Here is an 18734-nt window from a genome sequence, read left to right as displayed (position 1 = left end):
CTGACGTGGTGCGTGTTTGAGGAACATTACTATGGATTTACTGCCGCTGCTGCTGTTTCTTCTGCTCTGCGTCGTCCATCAGACCTGTGAGTGATTTTATCTTTTATCAGATGTCTTATTGTACAAGATCATCTTCTTTTAATGGAGCGTGTGAGTGTAATATAGTCTGTTTTGACTGAATGCAATCAGTCATGTGATTGATAAAATATGATGCTATAAGGTTAAAATGACACTTTTGGTACATATGTTATGGAAAGACCATGTTTTGTAGTTCCTTTTTAATGCATTGGTTTATAAATATGGTAATAATTCACCATCATGATATGTTTCATGTGCAATGGCATCTGATACTATGGTACTGCCACAGTCATTTATGACAGATAATGTACCATGATTTTTATGTACTGCATTTTATTTTTGAATTCTACTAGATTTGTATTTATTTTTATATTTTCTACTTAAAGTTTTTTTTTTAATAGGTCTGTTTTTAGTGTGTTTTTTTGTCAGTTTTAGTAATCTAAGTACCATAGATTAAACTGACCAAAATAATATTGTTTTTATTTTTATGTTGTTGTTGGATGTTTTTGTCATATGTATGTTTTAATATGTCTATAATGTATTTTTTTTTAATTTCTGTTTTTATCCATTTTCAATTTTCAATTAGTTTCATTTTTATGTTTTTAATGTTTAGTTGTAGCAATTTTTATTCCAGTTTTAGTAATCTTTGTACTTCAGACCAAAATAAGTCATTTTTTATACAAATTTTATTTTAGTTTTAAAGTTTTTTTTTAATACCTAAACTTAAAAATAGATTAAACTGACCAAAATATTTTTTGAATTTGTTTTTATTTGTATGCTTTTTAATTTTAGTTAGTTTTAGTAATTTTGAAGGGTGTTTTTGTCATGTGTATTTTTTTAATATGTCTATATATAGTATTTTCTTATTAATTTTTTTCTGTTTTATCTCAGTTTTCAATTTTGAATTTGTTTCATTTTTATATTTTAAATTTTTAGTTGTAGTAATTTTGTTATGTTTTAGTCATTAGTATTTTTTTTAAAAATAGGTCTATATAGTTTTTATTCCTTTTTATTTCAGTTTTAGTAATCTTAGTACTTCAGATTGAACTGACTAAAATAATATCGTTTTTATTTTTGTTTTTAATTTTAATTTTAGTGATTTTGTTGAATGTTTCTGTCCTATATATTTTTTAATGTTTATATAGTATTTTTTTTTCTTTCTTTTAATGCCAGTTTTCAGTTTTGAATGTTTCATTTTTATACTTTTAATTTGTAGTTGTAGTAATTTTGTTATGCTTGTCAGTTTTAATTGTCAATTTAAAGTTTTTCTTTATCTTATTTCAGTTTAAATTTTACTTATTTTAGTACTTAAAAATACATTAAACTGACCAAAATAACATTTTGAATTAGTTTTTATATTTATGTTTTTAATTTTAAAGTGTAGTTAGTTTTAGTAATTTAGTTGGATGTTTTTTGTCACATATATATATATATATACACACACACACACACACACACACACATGCTTGTCATTTTAATTTATTTTTTTTATACAAAGTTTTAATTAATTTTTTTTTTTCGTTTTAATTTTAATTATTTTAGTATTTAAACTTAAAAACAGATTAAACTGACCAAAAGAGTATTTTGAGTTAGTTTTTATATTTGTTTTTAATTTTAAAGTTTAGTTGTTGGATGTTTTTGTCATATTTATTTATATATTTGTTTTATAATATGTCTATATAGTATTTATTCTTTTTATTTCAGTTTTATCTCAAGTTTTCAATTTTGAATTAGTTTCATATGTATATTTTTAATTTTTAGTTGCAGTAATTGAGTTATGCTTTTCTTTTTTTTTATTTCAGTTTTAATTTGAATTATTTTAGTACTTAAAAAGAAATGTTGCCTTGACCACTGGCTTAAATACATTTTTTATAAAACATTTTTTTTTTTTTTCAGTTTGTTTATTTATTTATTATTTTTTTTTATTATTATTATTATTTTTTTTTTTTATTACCAATAATATCCCTGGTCACATTAGTCTTTATATTGACTGTATTAGAACAATTTGCCAATTCCATGTAAATGATGCTTTTTCTCAATCTAAGTTTAAGTTTAAGCTAATATCACTTATTTGTGTCATTCAGTCACAGCTGTTTTAGGTAAAAACACAGAATCCAGAAATTTGTTCACAGAGAGAGCCTGCTGCCGACGTCAGAGTCACGTCATCTACATCGGCAAAGGTTTGATTTAGTTATTTTATATTTTATAAATAGATGAATAAAAACACTTTAAATGCTGTCTGTCATGTTGTTAAATCTTGCTGTTTAAATAGTAGTTTTTTATGACTGTAACTGTCACTTAATTTCTATTATTTTTATGTGACAGATATTTCTGGCAGTCCTGTGAATGTTGATGTGGGCGTGTGCAGAACGCATTGTGGCCAATCAGCACGTTCTACATTATTGGAGGCGGGGCTAAGGACCAAATATTCCTCAATGCTAGATTTCCTGCGACACAAAAAGGTAAAGCAATTCTACAGCTAACCACAAGATGGCGACATTTATCGAGTTGAAAACAAACAACACTCTTTTAAAAAAAGAGTACATATAAATATACACATTCACGTCCATTTATTTAACTAATGCGTTTTTGAGTGGTGATTTTATATTATTTAATTATTATTTAATTACATAAATAATATTAATAATGTTATAAATGAATACAATCAGTGTATAAAATATGCATCATATATTTATATAAATCATATATATATATATATATATATATATATATATATATATATATATATATATATATATATATATATATTAATATGTAGTATTATTTTACAATTATGAATATATATATATGTGTGTGTGTGTGTGTGTGTGTGTGTGTGTGTGTGTGTGTGTGTGTGTGTGTGTGTGTGTGTGTGTGTGTGTGTGTGTGTGTGTGTGTATGTATATATATGTATGTGTGTATATATATAATTTAAATAAATATAAATTAATTATAAAAAGTATATACTTTATATATTTACATATAAATTACACATACATTTATACAAAATACATTTAAGTCAAATTTAATTCCTCAAATAAGTGTTAAATTCATTTAATTAATGCTTTTTGAATGGTGATTATACATTAATAAATTATTATTTAATAAAATAAATAATAATAATGCTATAAATTATTACAATCAATATATAAAATATGCACCATATATATTTATATAAATCATATATTTATAATTATATTATATATAATAAAAAATAAAATGTATAATAAAAAATATTTTGAAATTATAAATATTTTTATTTATATATATATATATATATATATATATATATATATATATATATATATATATAAATTAATTATAGAAAGTATATACTTTATAAATTTAGATATTTACATATAAATTACACATATTTACACAAAAACATTTTTAAGTCAAATTTGATTCCTCAAAGAAGTGTTTTCATTTCAGTGTAAGTATCTACAATAATGCATTATTCATTATTCATTCAAGCCCAATTTAACATTTTTTCCATAACCACTATAGATGAGGCGTCTGGATCCATCCTCCTCCTCAGGAGCGGCAGACTCCATCAGCGGTTCCCCTTCCTGCGGCTTGAGCTCCACCTGTGAGCCGTCCGGGGTGCGTGTGGACCGTGTGATGCTGTATGAAGGTCTGCGGGAGGTCGAGATCATCGAAGACTGTCACTGCGAAGCCAAAATGAGCCAGTGTGTCCGAGCACCATCACTTAAAACATACTACTCTGAGACGCCATACGAGACCGTCATAGACGCTGGCAAATGTGTCGGATCAAAAGGGGCACCAGGTAAGAAAAACAAAATAAAAGTCCCTCTATAATCAGTGTGCATTGGAATATACCTCTAATAATCAAACCTATTAACTAATATTTTCATTGTGCATTAAAATTAATCTCAATCAATCAGTTTGATTAAGATTAATTGGAATGCACAAAAAAAAACATATTTTTTATATATTTGATATATTGTAAAATGCAATTGATTTCTGTGATCAAATCTGAATATTCAGCATCATTACTCTAGTCTTCAGAGTCACATGATCCTTCAGAAACCATTCTGATGTACTGAATCGCTGCTTGATTAATATTGTTGCTCAATTATTAATAATGGTATTCATTAGTATCAATGTTTTGCTGCTTAATATTTTTTTGGAAACTGATATATTTATAAATAGAAAATACTAAATTTTTCAGCATCATAATAATTCTAAAGCTGAAAATTCAGCTTTGCATCACTGAAATAAATTACATTTTAACATATATTCAAATAGAAAAGTTATTTTAAATTGTATTTTTTTAATTATTGCTGTTTTTACTGTATTTTTTTAATCAACTAAATGCAAGCTAGATGAGCATCATAATAATCCTAAAGCTGAAAATTCAGTGAAATAAATTACATTTTAATACATATTCAAATAGAAAACAGTTATTTTCAATTGTAATATTTATTCAAATTATTGCTGTTTTTATTGTTTTGTTTTTTCAAATAAATGCAAGCTAGATGAGCATCATAATAATTCTAAAGCTGAAAATTCAGCTTTGCATCACTGAAATAAATTACATTTTAACATATATTCAAATAGAAAAGTTATTTTAAATTGTATTTTTTAATTTAATTATTGCTGTTTTTACTGTATTTTTTATCAACTAAATGCAAGCTAGATGAGCATCATAATAATCATAAAGCTGAAAATTCAGCTTTGCATCACTGAAATTAATTACATTTTAATACATATTCAAATAGAAAACAGTTATTTTCAATTGTAAAATGTATTCAAATTATTGCTGTTTTTATTGGGGGGTTTTTTCTTAAAATAAATGCAAGCTAGATGAGCGTCATAATAATTCTAAAGCTGAAAATTCAGCTTTGCATCACTAAAATTATTGCTGTTTTTATTGTTTGTTTTGTTTGTTTTTTCAAATAAATGCAAGCTAGATGAGCATCATAATAATTCTAAAGCTGAAAATTCAACTTTACATCACTGAAATAAATTAGATTTTAACATATATTCAAATAGAAAAGTTATTTTAAATTGTATTTTTTAATTTAATTATTGCTGTTTTTACTGTATTTTTTTATCAACTAAATGCAAGCTAGATGAGCATCATAATAATCATAAAGCTGAAAATTCAGCTTTGCATCACTGAAATTAATTACATTTTAATACATATTCAAATAGAAAACAGTTATTTTCAATTATAAAATTTATTCAAATTATTGCTGTTTTTATTGGGGGGTTTTTTCTTAAAATAAATGCAAGCTAGATGAGCGTCATAATAATTCTAAAGCTGAAAATTCAGCTTTGCATCACTAAAATAAATTACATTTGAACACATTCAAATAGAAAACAGTTATTTTCAATTGTAATTTATATATATTTTTTTACTGTATTTTAAAACATGATTTTTGAAAATTGCTAAAAATTAGTTGTTTTTGCAAATGAACTCTTCATATGCCTACTGATTTTGCATCATTTTCTAATCAAGATTGTTCATCTATTTTACCTTACAGAGGGATTTTCATGCGTACCGACTAAGTTTGATTCCACTCTCATTGAAACTCCAAACAAAGTGGAGTTGATCCAAACGGTGGCTCAATGCAAACTAATGGAGGGATGTTACCGAATCCCATATGTGGAGTATCATTATGAGATTACATACAACGATTACGGAGTCAAAGTAGAAAGTCTGAGGGTGAGTTAGCAAGCAAACAATTGCATGAATTGCATTTTAACTGAGTTTTTTGTGACAATTTCCAGGATTTTCAACCAATTTCTAAATGTGGTTCATTAGTTTCATGGCCTTTTAACACTTTATTCTAAACCATTTCATTTGTCTGATTTGGTTGCTTCAGCCATTAAATGTAAAAACTTCAGCCATTAAATGTAAAAATGTAAAAAAAAAAATTATATTATTACATATTACAGTGGTCAGCGGGTTAGTTAAAAAGTTTAGTTAGCCTAAGAGCCTCTGACAGGACCAACTAATAACTAGTCTTTACTGAAATGCAATGAAGTCATCTAATGCTAAACCACCAGGAAATGCTGCTCAGAAAGGAAATTAGTCATTTCCATGTGATCCTTGTTTTCTCCATTTGTTAGACTTAAAGATCAGGATCCTGATCCATTTCCCCCTCCAAACATTTCCAGTTCACATTTCCATAATTGGACAGCATTGAACTCAAATGTGGATATGCATGAAGATGTTAAACACTAAACAACTACTTAGTGATTAAAAAAACCTTTAGCACAGCTTGCAATTAGATAACACACAAAACAAGTGTGCATGGTCATTGCATTTCATTAAAAATGACACTAGAAATTATTTTAACAGGCAAAATGGCATGAAAAAGTCACAAAATGTCCCAATATTTAAAACGCAGAGACCTGATCCATTTCCCCCTCCAAACATTTCCAGTTCACATTTCCATGATTGGACAGCATTGAACTCAAATGTGGATATGCATGAAGATGTTAAACACTAAACAACTACTTATTGACTGAAAAACCCTTTAGGAAAGCTTGCAATTAGATTACACACAAAACAAGTGTGCATGCTCCAAAATGTCCTTAAAAAAGACACTAGAAATAATTTTAACATTATTTCTGAGACAAAATAGCATGAAAAAGTGACAAAATGTCCCAATATTTAAAACGCAGAGTCAAAAATGAATTCTTTATATTTTTCATTATATTCTGTTTTAGACCAATGAAGTTTAGTGCAGCTTTAAAATATTTGACATGCTTGTTTTTTAAGGTTATATTTTTATTTTACTTTATACCAAGAAACGAAAAGCGCCCTTGAAAAGCAGTTTTAATTTCATATTAAGTATTAGTTTCTAAAACAGATACTAATCATATTAAATCCTCAAGTTCTGAAGTTTAATGGCAATCCTGTGTGCGTACTGAAAGTGTCTGTCGCTGCATTCGCAAAAGGTGCGAGGAGGCCACAAATGGTCCCTGCAGGTGCCAAATCAAAGCACTTAGCATGTTAAGAGGCCGTCCCGCATTAACAGCAGGTGGTGAACTGATGGCTTCTCTCTCTTGTGTTGCTAATGTTCTTACAGGAAATAGATGTTGGCAGATGTTTGGGAAGCTGCACCTCAGGGAGCCGCTGTCTTCTCAGGTACACGCCGCACTCTTTGACTTTACACACAGCTAAGCAAACACATGATCACACACTTTACAGTGCACACTAAAACACAACGCTGTTTGCTTTGACACTTCAGTCCGTCTTTAATCCTAAGTCTCTTTTTAGTTTATTTCAAATGTGATTTCCGTTGTTTTCTAAGCAATTATCAAAAGGTAACACATTTTATAATTTAAATTGCAATTATTTTGTTTAATCAGGTCTGTCTTATTTACCAAGCTTGTATTCATTTGATAAAAATCTAGGGGGGAAAATCACAAATTTATTACAATTTAAAATGTGTTTTCTATGTGAATATATTGTAAAATGCAATTGATTTCTGTGATCAAATCTGAATTTTCAGCATCATTACTCAAATGATATCAGTGCTCAATTATTAATAATGGATCTCATTAATATCAATGTTTTTTTTCTGGAAACTCATATGCTTATAAATAGAAAATATAAAATGTAAATCTTTTTCAGCATTATAAATGTCTTTACCGTCACTTTGAATCCGTTTAATTTGTGCTCAATAGCAGCACAACTGTTTTCAACACTGATAATAATCAGAAATGTTTCTTAAGCAGCAAATCGTCATATTAGAATGATTTCTGAAGGATCCTGTGACACTGAACACTGGAAAAAATTATGCTGAAAATTCAGCTTTGCATCAGTGAAATAAATTACATTATAACATACAATCAAATAGAAAACTGTTATTTTAAATTGTAATATTTTTCAAATTATTACAGTTTTTACTGTATTGTTTTATCAAATTAATGCAAGCTAGATGAGCACCGTCATAATTCTAAAGCTGTAAATTCAGCTTTGCATCACTGAAATAAATTACATTTTAACATATATTCAAATAGAAAACAGCTACTTTAAATTGGAATTATTTTTTCAAATTATTACTGTTTTTACTGTATTTTTTTAAATCAAATAAATGCGAGCTAGACGAGCTTCATAATAATTCTATAGCTGAAAATTCAGCTTTGCATCACTGAAATAAATTACATTTTAACATATATTCAAATAGAAAACAGCTATTTTAAATTGTAATATTTTTTTTTTATTAATTAATAATTATTGTTGTTTTTACTGTAATTTATATCAAATAAATGCATCATAACAATTCTAAACTTTTGACCGGTAGTGTATATAAAAGTATACATGTAATAACGTATACTTTTATGTTGGAGGGTTTTTTTTAGCTCAAACTCACTGTATGAGGTTTCCATTAACATTTAACAACTTAAAATAGCTTTTGTATATGGTAATGCACAAATGTAAAAATAGGCTGAGAGACAAAAGGTTCTTGGCTTAGTGAGAAATAATGCTATTTTATATACTACTTCACGTAAATTTGTAATATGCATTGCTAAGAACTTCATTTGAACAACATTTTCTCAATATTTAGATTTTTTTGCACCCTCAGATGCCAGATTTTCAAATAGTTGTATCTCGGCTAAATATTGTCCTATCCTAACAAATGTCAATAGAAAGCTTATTTATTCAGCTTTCTAATGATGTATAAATCTCGTTTTCAAAAAATTTACCATTTTGTGGTCCAGGGTCAGATATATTTAACCTCCTTTTTTAACTTTTTTTTATCTGTTGCTTAATTTTTAGTGTTGAAACACCTTTTTACAGTGCAATTTTGAACCTTTTCCATTGCTTTATCTATGTTTAGTGAACACTGACTAACAGACTTGTGTGTTTCTGCAGGAGTGCATCTGATCTTGGTGAATGTCTGCTGTGGGCTGAAGGACAGGGCAACGCTTGTGTTCCTCAAGACTACGAGAGCCACACTTTCCTCAGTCAACACAGCCAAATCCGCACCGTTCTAGCCATCACTTCCTGTCTATGCCAGTCTTAAACTTGGCGTCCTCTACTGGAAGTCTTCAGCAAGTACACTTGAAGTTTCCCTCATGGATCACTTGCATGACTGTAAAGTCAGGTTTGGAGATGTGCATTTATGGACAGTGTTTTTAAAGACATGATGCAATGGTGTCGTTTTCTGTAATATATGTAAATTATGTAAAAAGTATTTTGTAAATAAAATCTATGTCAGAAAGTGAAGAAACAGCCTCTCAGTCCATTTTTGGATTACATGACAATATGCACAGAGCAACTAAATAAAAAGTTGAGAAAGAAAAATGCTAATCATTTCTCAGCCCCAGTTTTAAATCACGTTACAAATCAACCAATAATTAAGGTGTTAATGAGAAATGCAAATGACAAAGAGGTGTCGCATATGCAAAATAACCTATGAAATACTGTAATCCCCAATAGGTCATTATAGAGAGGCAATTAAAAGTTAATACAAAGTGCAATAATAAAAAAAAAAAGCAAATGTCATTATTTCTAAATTATAACTATGAAATGTAAAATTCACAATTTATACACAAAGTATATAATAAAGAGCCTTTGTAAATAAAAACTTGTAAAATAAATTATAACTTATTTGAATTATAACTTATTAGAAGGGTCATTAACTGGGGACACAAAAGGCCGAATCCCAGGAATGATATTATTGCCTTAACATTTTAAATAACATTAATTTTAAAGTTGCCTTTGACATAAATAAAACCTTTTGAACTTTAAGCATATTTAAGTTTTTTAATAATTCTCAAAAATTTACAGTATTTTAAACCACCAAATAACACCATTTTCCTATGTCCCCAGGCCTGTGTCTGCCATTTTAATGATGAATACAACACTTTGTTTAGATTTGTTTCACATTGTTTGGTATATCAGTAATAGTTTTCTTTAATGTGTGTGTGTGTGTGTGTGTGTGTGTGTGTGTGTGTGTGTGTGTGTGTGTGTGTGTGTGTGTGTGTGTGTGTGTGTGTGTGTGTGTGTGTGTGTGTGTGTGTGTGTGTGCGCCTGGTATTCATCACGTTGTGGGGACCAAATGTCCCCACAAGGATAGGAATACCAGTAGATTTTGACCTTGTGGGGACATTTCTCAGGTCCCCATGAGGAAACAGGCTTATAAATAATGCACAATGAGTTTTTTGATGAAGTAAAAGTATGCACAATCTCCTGTGAGGGCTAGGTTTAGGTGTAGGGCGATAGAAAGTACGGTTTGTACAGTATAAAAACCATTACGCCTATGGAATGTCCCCATAAAACATGTAAACCCAACGTGTGTGTGTGTGTGTGTGTGTGTGTGTGTGTGTGTGTGTGTGTGTGTGTGTGTGTGTGTGTGTGTGTGTGTGTGTGTGTGTGTGTGTGTGTGTGTGTGTGTACATCAGGCCTGGGGACATAGACAAAATTGTCATATTTAGTGGTTTAAAAATGTTTATAATTATATTTAAAATATGCTTTAACATGCCTGAAGTTTAAAATGTGCTGTATCAAAGACAACTTTAAAATTGATGCTGTTGAAAATTTTAAGGCAATAATATCATTATCTTTACTGGGGACACAAAAGGCACTGAATCCCAGAAATGACTCAGGAATATATAAACTTGTGTATTAAGATCTGCATGTATTTAAAGAGATAAAAGACAATTTATTACATTTTTGGAAATTATTATGTACAAATCACAATAGAAAAACAATTGTTCAGAAATTAAATGTGCAATTCAAAACATTATAAAATTATAAAATGTAGCCTATATAAGAAGCATCCTACAAAACCTGTAATCCCAAATAAATAATTCTAAGACTCTAAATGTATAAACTTTTTTTAATTTTAATTTGCACGTATAGATAGATATTGTCAGACATAGAACTTTATTGTCATGTTTATAGTTCCTGCACAGTTCAGGTGCTATCACTATTTGTGATTTGTGACATAAAGGTGAGTAATCTGCAACATCCAAAACACAGATAGCATTTGCACAACAGATAGTACATAATGCTTCAATTGAGACACCTACTTTCACAGTCAACAAATCTGAAAGTAGAATAACTGATTGCAAAGATTGCAACATCAATCTCCTTCAGCATTAATATAACAAGAGCTCATGCCATCCATTAAGATTTTGCGACCCATTCGTATTAAGAAATCCTCGGATCAACACACTGTAATGAGTCCCTAATGAAAGCAAACACTTGCAGATGAGAAATTAAACTAGTCAAAGTTACTCGCACTTACATTAACTACCTATTGAGGCCATTTATACAAATTAATGCTCTCATTAACATACGAGCCGTGCGAGATTGTAAATCCAATGCAGCGTGGCGTTAAAATGAGGCGATTTTAATTCGCTCAGAGTCAAATCTCTGTTTGAGCAGGTGTGTTTGCCATTAACATTAAAACACAGGGCACATGCTGGAATCTTCTCACGGTGTTTGTCGAAATAATTGTTGTTCCTGTATCACATTATCCTCCTTTGTTTCAATTAATGGATCCATTCTGAAGGAAGTCAACCGCCCGCGGTGAGCAAACTTCGCGCCAAATCTACCTCAGTCCATTTGAACAGACAAAACGTAATATAATTAAACATTTAAACTATAATTGAACTTTTTTATTTCTTAAATCGACATGTACATGGGTTATGTACAGCATAGTACAGTAGATAAACACTCATTTCCTCTCAGGATCTCCCAATAGGACCACCAGTCCAGTTCGCACCTTGTTAACACCGCCATTAGATTTGCTTTACATTCGCTGATTGTTGATTTACATTTGCGACTAAATAGCAGCTCTTTATGGCTGTTGACCGAAGACTTTGCCAACATCATATAAAGCCCTGCTAATCTGGCAGTGCTTCATTCAACCCAGCTCCAGCTACCAAAGAACATCTCTTGAGGATCAGTGAACATGTTGGCCGCAGTGATCTGGATCTCCATGATGGGACTCGCCATCAGCAGACCGTCATTGAATCATCTGGAAAACGAGTCTAAAGAAGTGCGCTCGGAGGCTATCAAGAGGCTTTTGGAGGTGTTTGGGATGGAGGATCCTCCTGCTGTTCTAGTTCGAGGACACAAACAGCCTCCTCAATACATGCTGGACCTGTACAACACCATCGCGGATGTGGATGGAGTCACCAAAGACCCGACGCTCCTGGAAGGAAACACCGTCCGAAGCTTCTTCGATAAACGTAAGATACAGATTTCTTTATTGATTTATAGCGGGATAGGAACAATAAACGCACATTTGGGATGGTAAAATGTTGGGAAGCAGTTGTCTTCTTTGGCATTTCTTGTACACTTTTTTTGTACAAGACACATTCTCTCAATATAATTGTTGTTTTTCAAGATTTGTAGACCAATAATCACGGAATCAAATTTGATACGTTTTTAATGGAATTAAAATAAATGAATGGAAATAAAAATGGAATTATATATCATAGTATGTACTTAAAAGTATGTTTTAGTATTTAACCTCAGGCAAACAATATTCAAGATTGGAGATTAAATACGACCATGATCCAGTTTCATTTTTTGAAACTGAGCTTTATACTTTTATACATACATTGAATAAATAAGCTTACCGTGGATGAATGGTTTGTTAGGATAGGACCACATTTGATCGATATACTACTATTTCAATATCTGGAATCTAAGGCTGCCAAAAAAAAAAAAAAAATATATTGAGAAAATCGTCTTTAAACTTGTTCAAATATAGTTCTTATCTATACATATTACTAAACAAATATTAAGTTTTGATATATTTGCGGTAGAAGATTTACAAAATATCTTAATGGAACATGATCTTTACTTGAAATCCTAATGATTTTTGGCATAAAAGACAATTTTTTTTTTTTAATATACCCGTGCTTGTTAAGACTGGTTTTGTAGTCCAGGGTAACAAATTTGAATTAATTATTATTATTATTAATAAGTACATTTTATTTCATGTTTCTTAAAAAATAGTTATATCTACAAAATTAGTTATACAGAAGTGTTTACTGTCTTAAAAAAATCACGAGAAGCATTCAGTAAACTAAAAATTTTCCAAAAGTTATATTTTATTTATGTTTTGAAATATGGAATTGTTTGAGCATAAGAGTGTTTAATTAAAAGTCTAAGTGTAATTGTATGTTTAAGTGTTAAGTTTTGTATTTAAGTATGTACTTAAATATTCAAGATTGTCAGACTCAATGTAAAGATTTGTGAATGGCTCATTAAGACTCATATTGATCAGCTGCTAATCTGAATATTGAAATGGGGGATGGTGTGAAATATGTATAAAGTATGCGTGATTGTGTCATTTCTCACCATGACTTTTCTTTTTAGTGCACAGCGACCAAATCGAGTATCTGTTCAACATGTCCATGGTGGCCAAGAGTGAGAAGATCCTCACGGCTGAGCTTCATCTGTTCAAGCTCAGACCACAAGCGTCTCTGACGTTCAACAGACATCACTTCTGTCAGGTACAGTATTTACAGTCCAAAACTAAGTGATGCACTTTTAAAAGAAAGTTATCCAGGTTAATCATTTCAGTGGTGTTTTTATCCAGGTCAGTGTCTATCAGATTCTCGATAGCAGCAAGAAGAACATCTCACAAGGGAAAAAGCTGCTCTCATCTAGACTGGTGCCCATCCACTCCAGCGGATGGGAGGTTTTTACCATCACTCAAGCTGTAAGTACGAATAAAATCACACTTTCTCAGAGGTTTTCTACGCTTGTGTAGAGTGATTCAAACATTAGGTTGTGTTTGAGTTAAATGCTGCCTTGAGAGGGAGCTGAATAGGTTTTGGAACACACCCAAAGAGCTAATTGTGCAAATTGTCTTTAATAATAAATGTTTTATATCTTAAAGGTGCGCTCCTGGATGTTAGATGAGGGCAGTAATCTGGGTCTTCTGATCTCGGTCAGGACTTTAGCAGGTCTTCAGACGGATCTGAAAACTGTGCGTTTCGCATCAGGACGTAACCACCATCATAGCAAACAGCCCATGCTGGTGCTCTTCACTGACGATGGCAGACGGGCATCTTCTCTGGAGATCGTACCTAAAGGTATGTCATATACGTCTCTTTAATAGACTGCTTCTCAGATGTTTTTCTACAGTAATCTCAAGTAAGAGATTATGAGAAATTAAAAATACAATGTTGTATAAATAATAAAAAATTAATGAATTAATAAAAATTGAATCAAAATAAATAAAATGAAAATAAATAATAAAATAAATAAAAACAAATAATTTTTTGAACTTAATGTAATAAATCGAACATTACAGCAGAAAAGTAAGCAAAATTTAGGGAGTAGGCAAAATGTAGTAATATAATAGAAACGGTTATAACTAACTAAATACAAAAGTAAAACAAAATAAAATAAAAATAAAATAAGCAGTGTGAAATGTAGGAAATAAATAATAAAAATAAGTAAATCACAAAATACAGTGTTATAGTAAATAAAAAAGTTTTTAAAAACAAAATAATTTAAATATATAAAATAAAAATACAATGTTGTATCAATATTTTTAAACAAAACAAATTAATTAAGTTAAAATTAATAACAATAAAATAAATTTAACAATTTTTATATTTTTTTACCTAATAAAAATTCATCTAATTTTACATCAGGAAAAAAATTAAATAGGGAGTAGAAAAAAATGTAGTAATGTAATAGAAACAAGGTTATTACATTTAATTGAAAGTAAAACAATAAAACCATTTTCATTGCTTGAAATACTGAAATACTTAAACTTAAACTAAAATAAACAGTGTAAATAATAAAATAACTAAATAATAAAATACAGGGATATGGTGAATAAAAAAAAAGAAAAAAAAGAAATAATTTAAATATTTAAAATAGAAATACAATGGCTAAAAGAGAAATACAATGTATAAAAATTATAAAAAATAAAATCATAATTCTTTACTTAGTAAATCTAACATTACAGCAGAAAAGGAAGCAGAAATAGAATGGGGAATAGAAAAAACTTTGCAATGTCATAGAAAGAGGGTTATTCTAGTTAACCACAATTAAATAAAAACATAAAATCATTTTCATTGCTTGAAATACTGAAATACTTTAATATACTAAATTGTAAAAACTTGGAAAGTAAAAAACTAAAAACAGTGTATAGCAAAATAGCACATAAATATATAAAATATGCCCAATAATAAAATAATAAAATACAGTGTTATAGTAAATAAAAAACTAAATTATTTAAATAAAAGTGCTTTCTTCTAAAACATAACTAGTACAATGCATTTATCAAAATCTAGTAACTAAAAAAAATTAAATAAGAATTTAAGAATAAGGAATAAATGACAAAAATAGCTAAACTTTAGAATGTAAATAACAATACAAAAATCAAAACTAATTTAAAATATTAGTATCTCAATGATACTGAAGTAACATTTAAATCGATTTCTTTTGAGAATAATTCTTTTATGACTGAGGGTCAATGACAAATGAGAGTGTCCGAGATAAAGAAAAGGTTAAAACTTTTTAAAATCTAGTTTAAAACACGTCAGTCGACCGCATTCAGTTATACAACGAAACTGAAAATCATACATTTTCACATAATTTGTCTTATAAAAATAAATGTAAAATTCTATTACATTATTAAATAAATCATCTATTTCTCACAGTATAATTTGGGTCTTTTATACATGAAAATATATAACTGAAATTAACATTTTGCACCCATGCACTGGCGGTCCGTGGCATCTCAAAAATTCTCTCTTTGTCTTCAGCTTCAGATAATTCTCCTGTTGGACCCAGTCTCCCGTTTCCCAGCCTCCCTATCTCAGCAGTGGCCCGTCGTAACGCTCGCTCGCTAGACTACGACGAAAACGGAGAGAAGATGCCGTGTCAGCGACTGCCGCTCTATGTGGACTTTGAGGAGATCGGCTGGTCCGGGTGGATCGTGTCTCCTCGCGGATACAACGCCTACCACTGCAAAGGCTCCTGTTCGTTTCCTCTGGGTCAGAACATGAGGCCCACCAACCACGCCACGGTCCAGTCCATCATCAACGCCCTCAAACTGACCAAAGGCATCGAGACGCCCTGCTGCGTCCCTGACAAACTCTTCAGCATCAACCTGCTGTACTTCGACGACGATGAGAACGTGGTGCTGAAGCAGTATGACGACATGGTGGCCGGCAGCTGCGGATGTCACTGACGGACCTCGTTCATCTCTAGAGCTCTGTCACAAATCTGGGCTGGACTTTCGTTGCAGGGTGGGATTGTAAAATATGTAAATAGATATCAAATTTTAATATATGAGGAGCTTGACTTGGTCGCTTGTAAAAGATGTACATTTGTATATTGCATGTTGTGAACTATTATAAAGTCTAAATAAATTCTTACACAAAAATGATGGATAGAGTTGGGTTTTATTTCTGTGGTTGTTGCCAGATTATTCATTAATTTATATATTGCAAAATATATACTTTTTCCTTCTTCCTCTTTAAATTTTGTTGCCTTTTCCAGATTTTCTTTTTCTTTTATTTTTCATTTCATTTTATTTATTTATTATCTTACACAAAAATGATGTACAGAGTTGTTGTTTTTATAGATATTTATTTTTCTGTGGTTGCCAAATTAGTATTGCAAAAACAAACTTTTTTTTATTTTTTCCTACTTTTCTTTTTGTCTTTTTTCTTTTCAGCTTTTTTTTAATTTTCCCCTAAAAACGTTTTTATTTTTCCTACTTTTTCTTTTAATTCTTCCTGTATTTTTTCTTTTCAGCCTTTTCTTTGATTTTCCCTTTTCCTTTCTTAACCTTTCCCCCTTTTGTACTGACTTGTTTTGTCTTTCTGTGGCTGTTAACCGTTAACATAATTTATGTACATTCTCTTTCTTCCCCTTTGAATTTTTTACCCATTCCCCATTTTTCCCCCTTTTTTCAATCTTACACAAAAATGATGTACAGAGTTGTTGTTTTTTTATAGATATTTATTTCTGTGGTTGCCAAATTAGTATTGCAAAAATATATATATATATTTATTTTTTCCTACTTTTTCTTTTATTTCTTCCTGTATTTTTTTCTTTTCAGCCTTTTCTTTGATTTTCCCTTTTCCTTTCTTAACCTTTCCACCTTTTGTACTGACTTGTTTCGTCTTTCTGTGGCTGTTAACCGTTAACATAATTTATGTACATTCTCTTTCTTCCCCTTTAAATTTTTTACCCATTCCCCATTTTTCCCCTTTTTTTCAATCTTACACAAAAATGATGTACAGAGTTGTTGTTTTTTAATAGATATTTATTTCTGTGGTTGCCAAATTAGTATTGCAAAAACAAACTTTTTTATTTTATTTTTCCTACTTTTCTTTTTGTCTTTTTTCTTTTCAGCTTTTACTTTATTTTCCCCTACAAACTTTTTTATTTTATTTTCCCACACTTTTATTTCTTCCTGTATTTTTTCTTTTCAGTCTTTGGTTGCCAGATAATTTGTAATGCAAAAACTTTTTTCCCCCATTTTTTCCACACTTTTCTTTCTTCCTGTCTTTTTTTCAGCTTTTTCTTTATTTTCCCCTTTATGTTATGCTTTATGTACAGCAAAAACACTTTTGTCCCCACTTTTATTCTTTCCTGTCTTTTTTCTTTTCAGCCTTTTCTTTATTTTCCCCTTTTTCTTTTTAAAATTTTCCACGTTTTGTTTTTCTCTTTCAAAACATGATCTACTGACTTTGTTTTTATTTCTTTGTTTGTTGACATAATTTATGTACTGCAAAAAATAGCTTTTGTTCCCACTATTCTTCTTTTGCCCATTACTTGTTTTTTAATGCTGTTGTTTCCCTTATTTTCTTATTCTTTACACATTTTATTCTTCCTCTTATTTCCTGTTTTCCTATTTCTTTCCTCCTTTCTTTTTTCCTGTTCTCTTTTTTCTTGACACATTTTTGTATCTCCCCTTTTTCTTTCACAATTTTTCCTCCCCCACTTTTTTCCTTCTCTGCCTTTTATTTTTTTAACCTTTTTTCTTTTTCCTTTTTTCAATTTCACACATAAATTATGTACAGAGTTGTTGTTTTTTATATTTCTGTGGTTGCCAGATAATTTCTATTGCAAAAACAAACTTTTTCATTTTATTTTCCCTTACTTTTCTTTCCTCCTGTCTATTTCTTTATTTCCCCCTACAAACTCTTTTCTTGTCTTTTTTCTTTATCTCTTTGCCTTTATTTTTCCCTTTTTCTCTTTCAAAACATGATCTACTGACTTGTTTTTTTATTTCTGTGGTCGTTGTTATAATTTATGTATAGTCTCTTTCTTTCCCCATTTTTCTTTTCTTCTCTCTTCTTTTTCTTTCACAATTTTCCTTCAATTCCCCCACTTTTTCCTTCTTCCTCTTTGATTTTTTTTACCTATTCCCCATTTTTCAAAACATGATCTACCGACTTAAATGTTGACTTAATTTATGTACTGCAAAAAACTAGCTTTCGTTCCCACTTTTGTATTCTTATTTTCCCCATTTCTTGTTTTTTAATGCTGTTGTTTCCCTTATTTTCTTGTTCTTTATGCATTCTTTTCTTCCTCTTTTTTTTGTTTTCCTGTTTCTTGCTCCTTTTCTTTCCCCCCTTTCTATTTTTCCATTCTCTTTTTTTCTTTTCCCATTTTTCTTTCAGTTTTTTGTCCCCCACTTTCTTCTTCTTACCCTTTTATTCTTTTTTTA

At 29.8% G+C, this 18734-nt stretch overlaps 2 protein-coding genes across 2 annotated transcripts; both read left to right on the top strand.

Annotated features, from left to right (window-relative positions):
* The first annotated feature begins 31 nt into the window (after window positions 1-31).
* Window positions 32-9180, top strand: pnhd (pinhead). Its single transcript, XM_073848402.1, has 7 exons — window positions 32-86; window positions 2163-2258; window positions 2404-2540; window positions 3586-3865; window positions 5589-5770; window positions 7143-7201; window positions 8936-9180. Exons 1-7 carry the CDS (start codon window positions 32-34, stop codon window positions 9084-9086), a joined length of 960 nt encoding a protein of 319 aa, XP_073704503.1. The 3' UTR covers window positions 9087-9180.
* A 2804-nt stretch (window positions 9181-11984) lies between these two features.
* admp (anti-dorsalizing morphogenic protein) lies at window positions 11985-16241 on the top strand. The gene is made up of 5 exons (XM_073848493.1): window positions 11985-12264; window positions 13403-13539; window positions 13626-13748; window positions 13929-14124; window positions 15814-16241. The coding sequence occupies exons 1-5, from the start codon at window positions 11985-11987 to the stop codon at window positions 16239-16241; spliced, it is 1164 nt and encodes a 387-aa protein (XP_073704594.1).
* The last annotated feature ends 2493 nt before the right edge of the window (window positions 16242-18734 follow it).

Source organism: Garra rufa, chromosome 10 (assembly GCF_049309525.1).
Source record: "Garra rufa chromosome 10, GarRuf1.0, whole genome shotgun sequence".
In the NCBI taxonomy this organism is placed as follows: domain Eukaryota; kingdom Metazoa; phylum Chordata; class Actinopteri; order Cypriniformes; family Cyprinidae; genus Garra; species Garra rufa.
The sequence above is the reverse complement of the archived record's forward strand: the minus strand, read 5'-3'. Positions and strand labels throughout refer to the sequence as shown.

Excerpts from the sequence above, each read along its gene's own strand:
- pnhd (XM_073848402.1), top strand. The coding sequence starts at position 32 with ATGGATTTACTGCCGCTGCTGCTGTTTCTTCTGCTCTGCGTCGTCCAT. Across the intron at positions 2,541-3,585 it reads ATTTCCTGCGACACAAAAAG|ATGAGGCGTCTGGATCCATC; the intron begins GTAAAGCAATTC and ends TAACCACTATAG. Across the intron at positions 3,866-5,588 it reads CGGATCAAAAGGGGCACCAG|AGGGATTTTCATGCGTACCG; the intron begins GTAAGAAAAACA and ends TTTACCTTACAG.
- admp (XM_073848493.1), top strand. The coding sequence starts at position 11,985 with ATGTTGGCCGCAGTGATCTGGATCTCCATGATGGGACTCGCCATCAGC. Across the intron at positions 12,265-13,402 it reads CCGAAGCTTCTTCGATAAAC|TGCACAGCGACCAAATCGAG; the intron begins GTAAGATACAGA and ends TTTTCTTTTTAG. Across the intron at positions 13,540-13,625 it reads ACAGACATCACTTCTGTCAG|GTCAGTGTCTATCAGATTCT; the intron begins GTACAGTATTTA and ends GTTTTTATCCAG.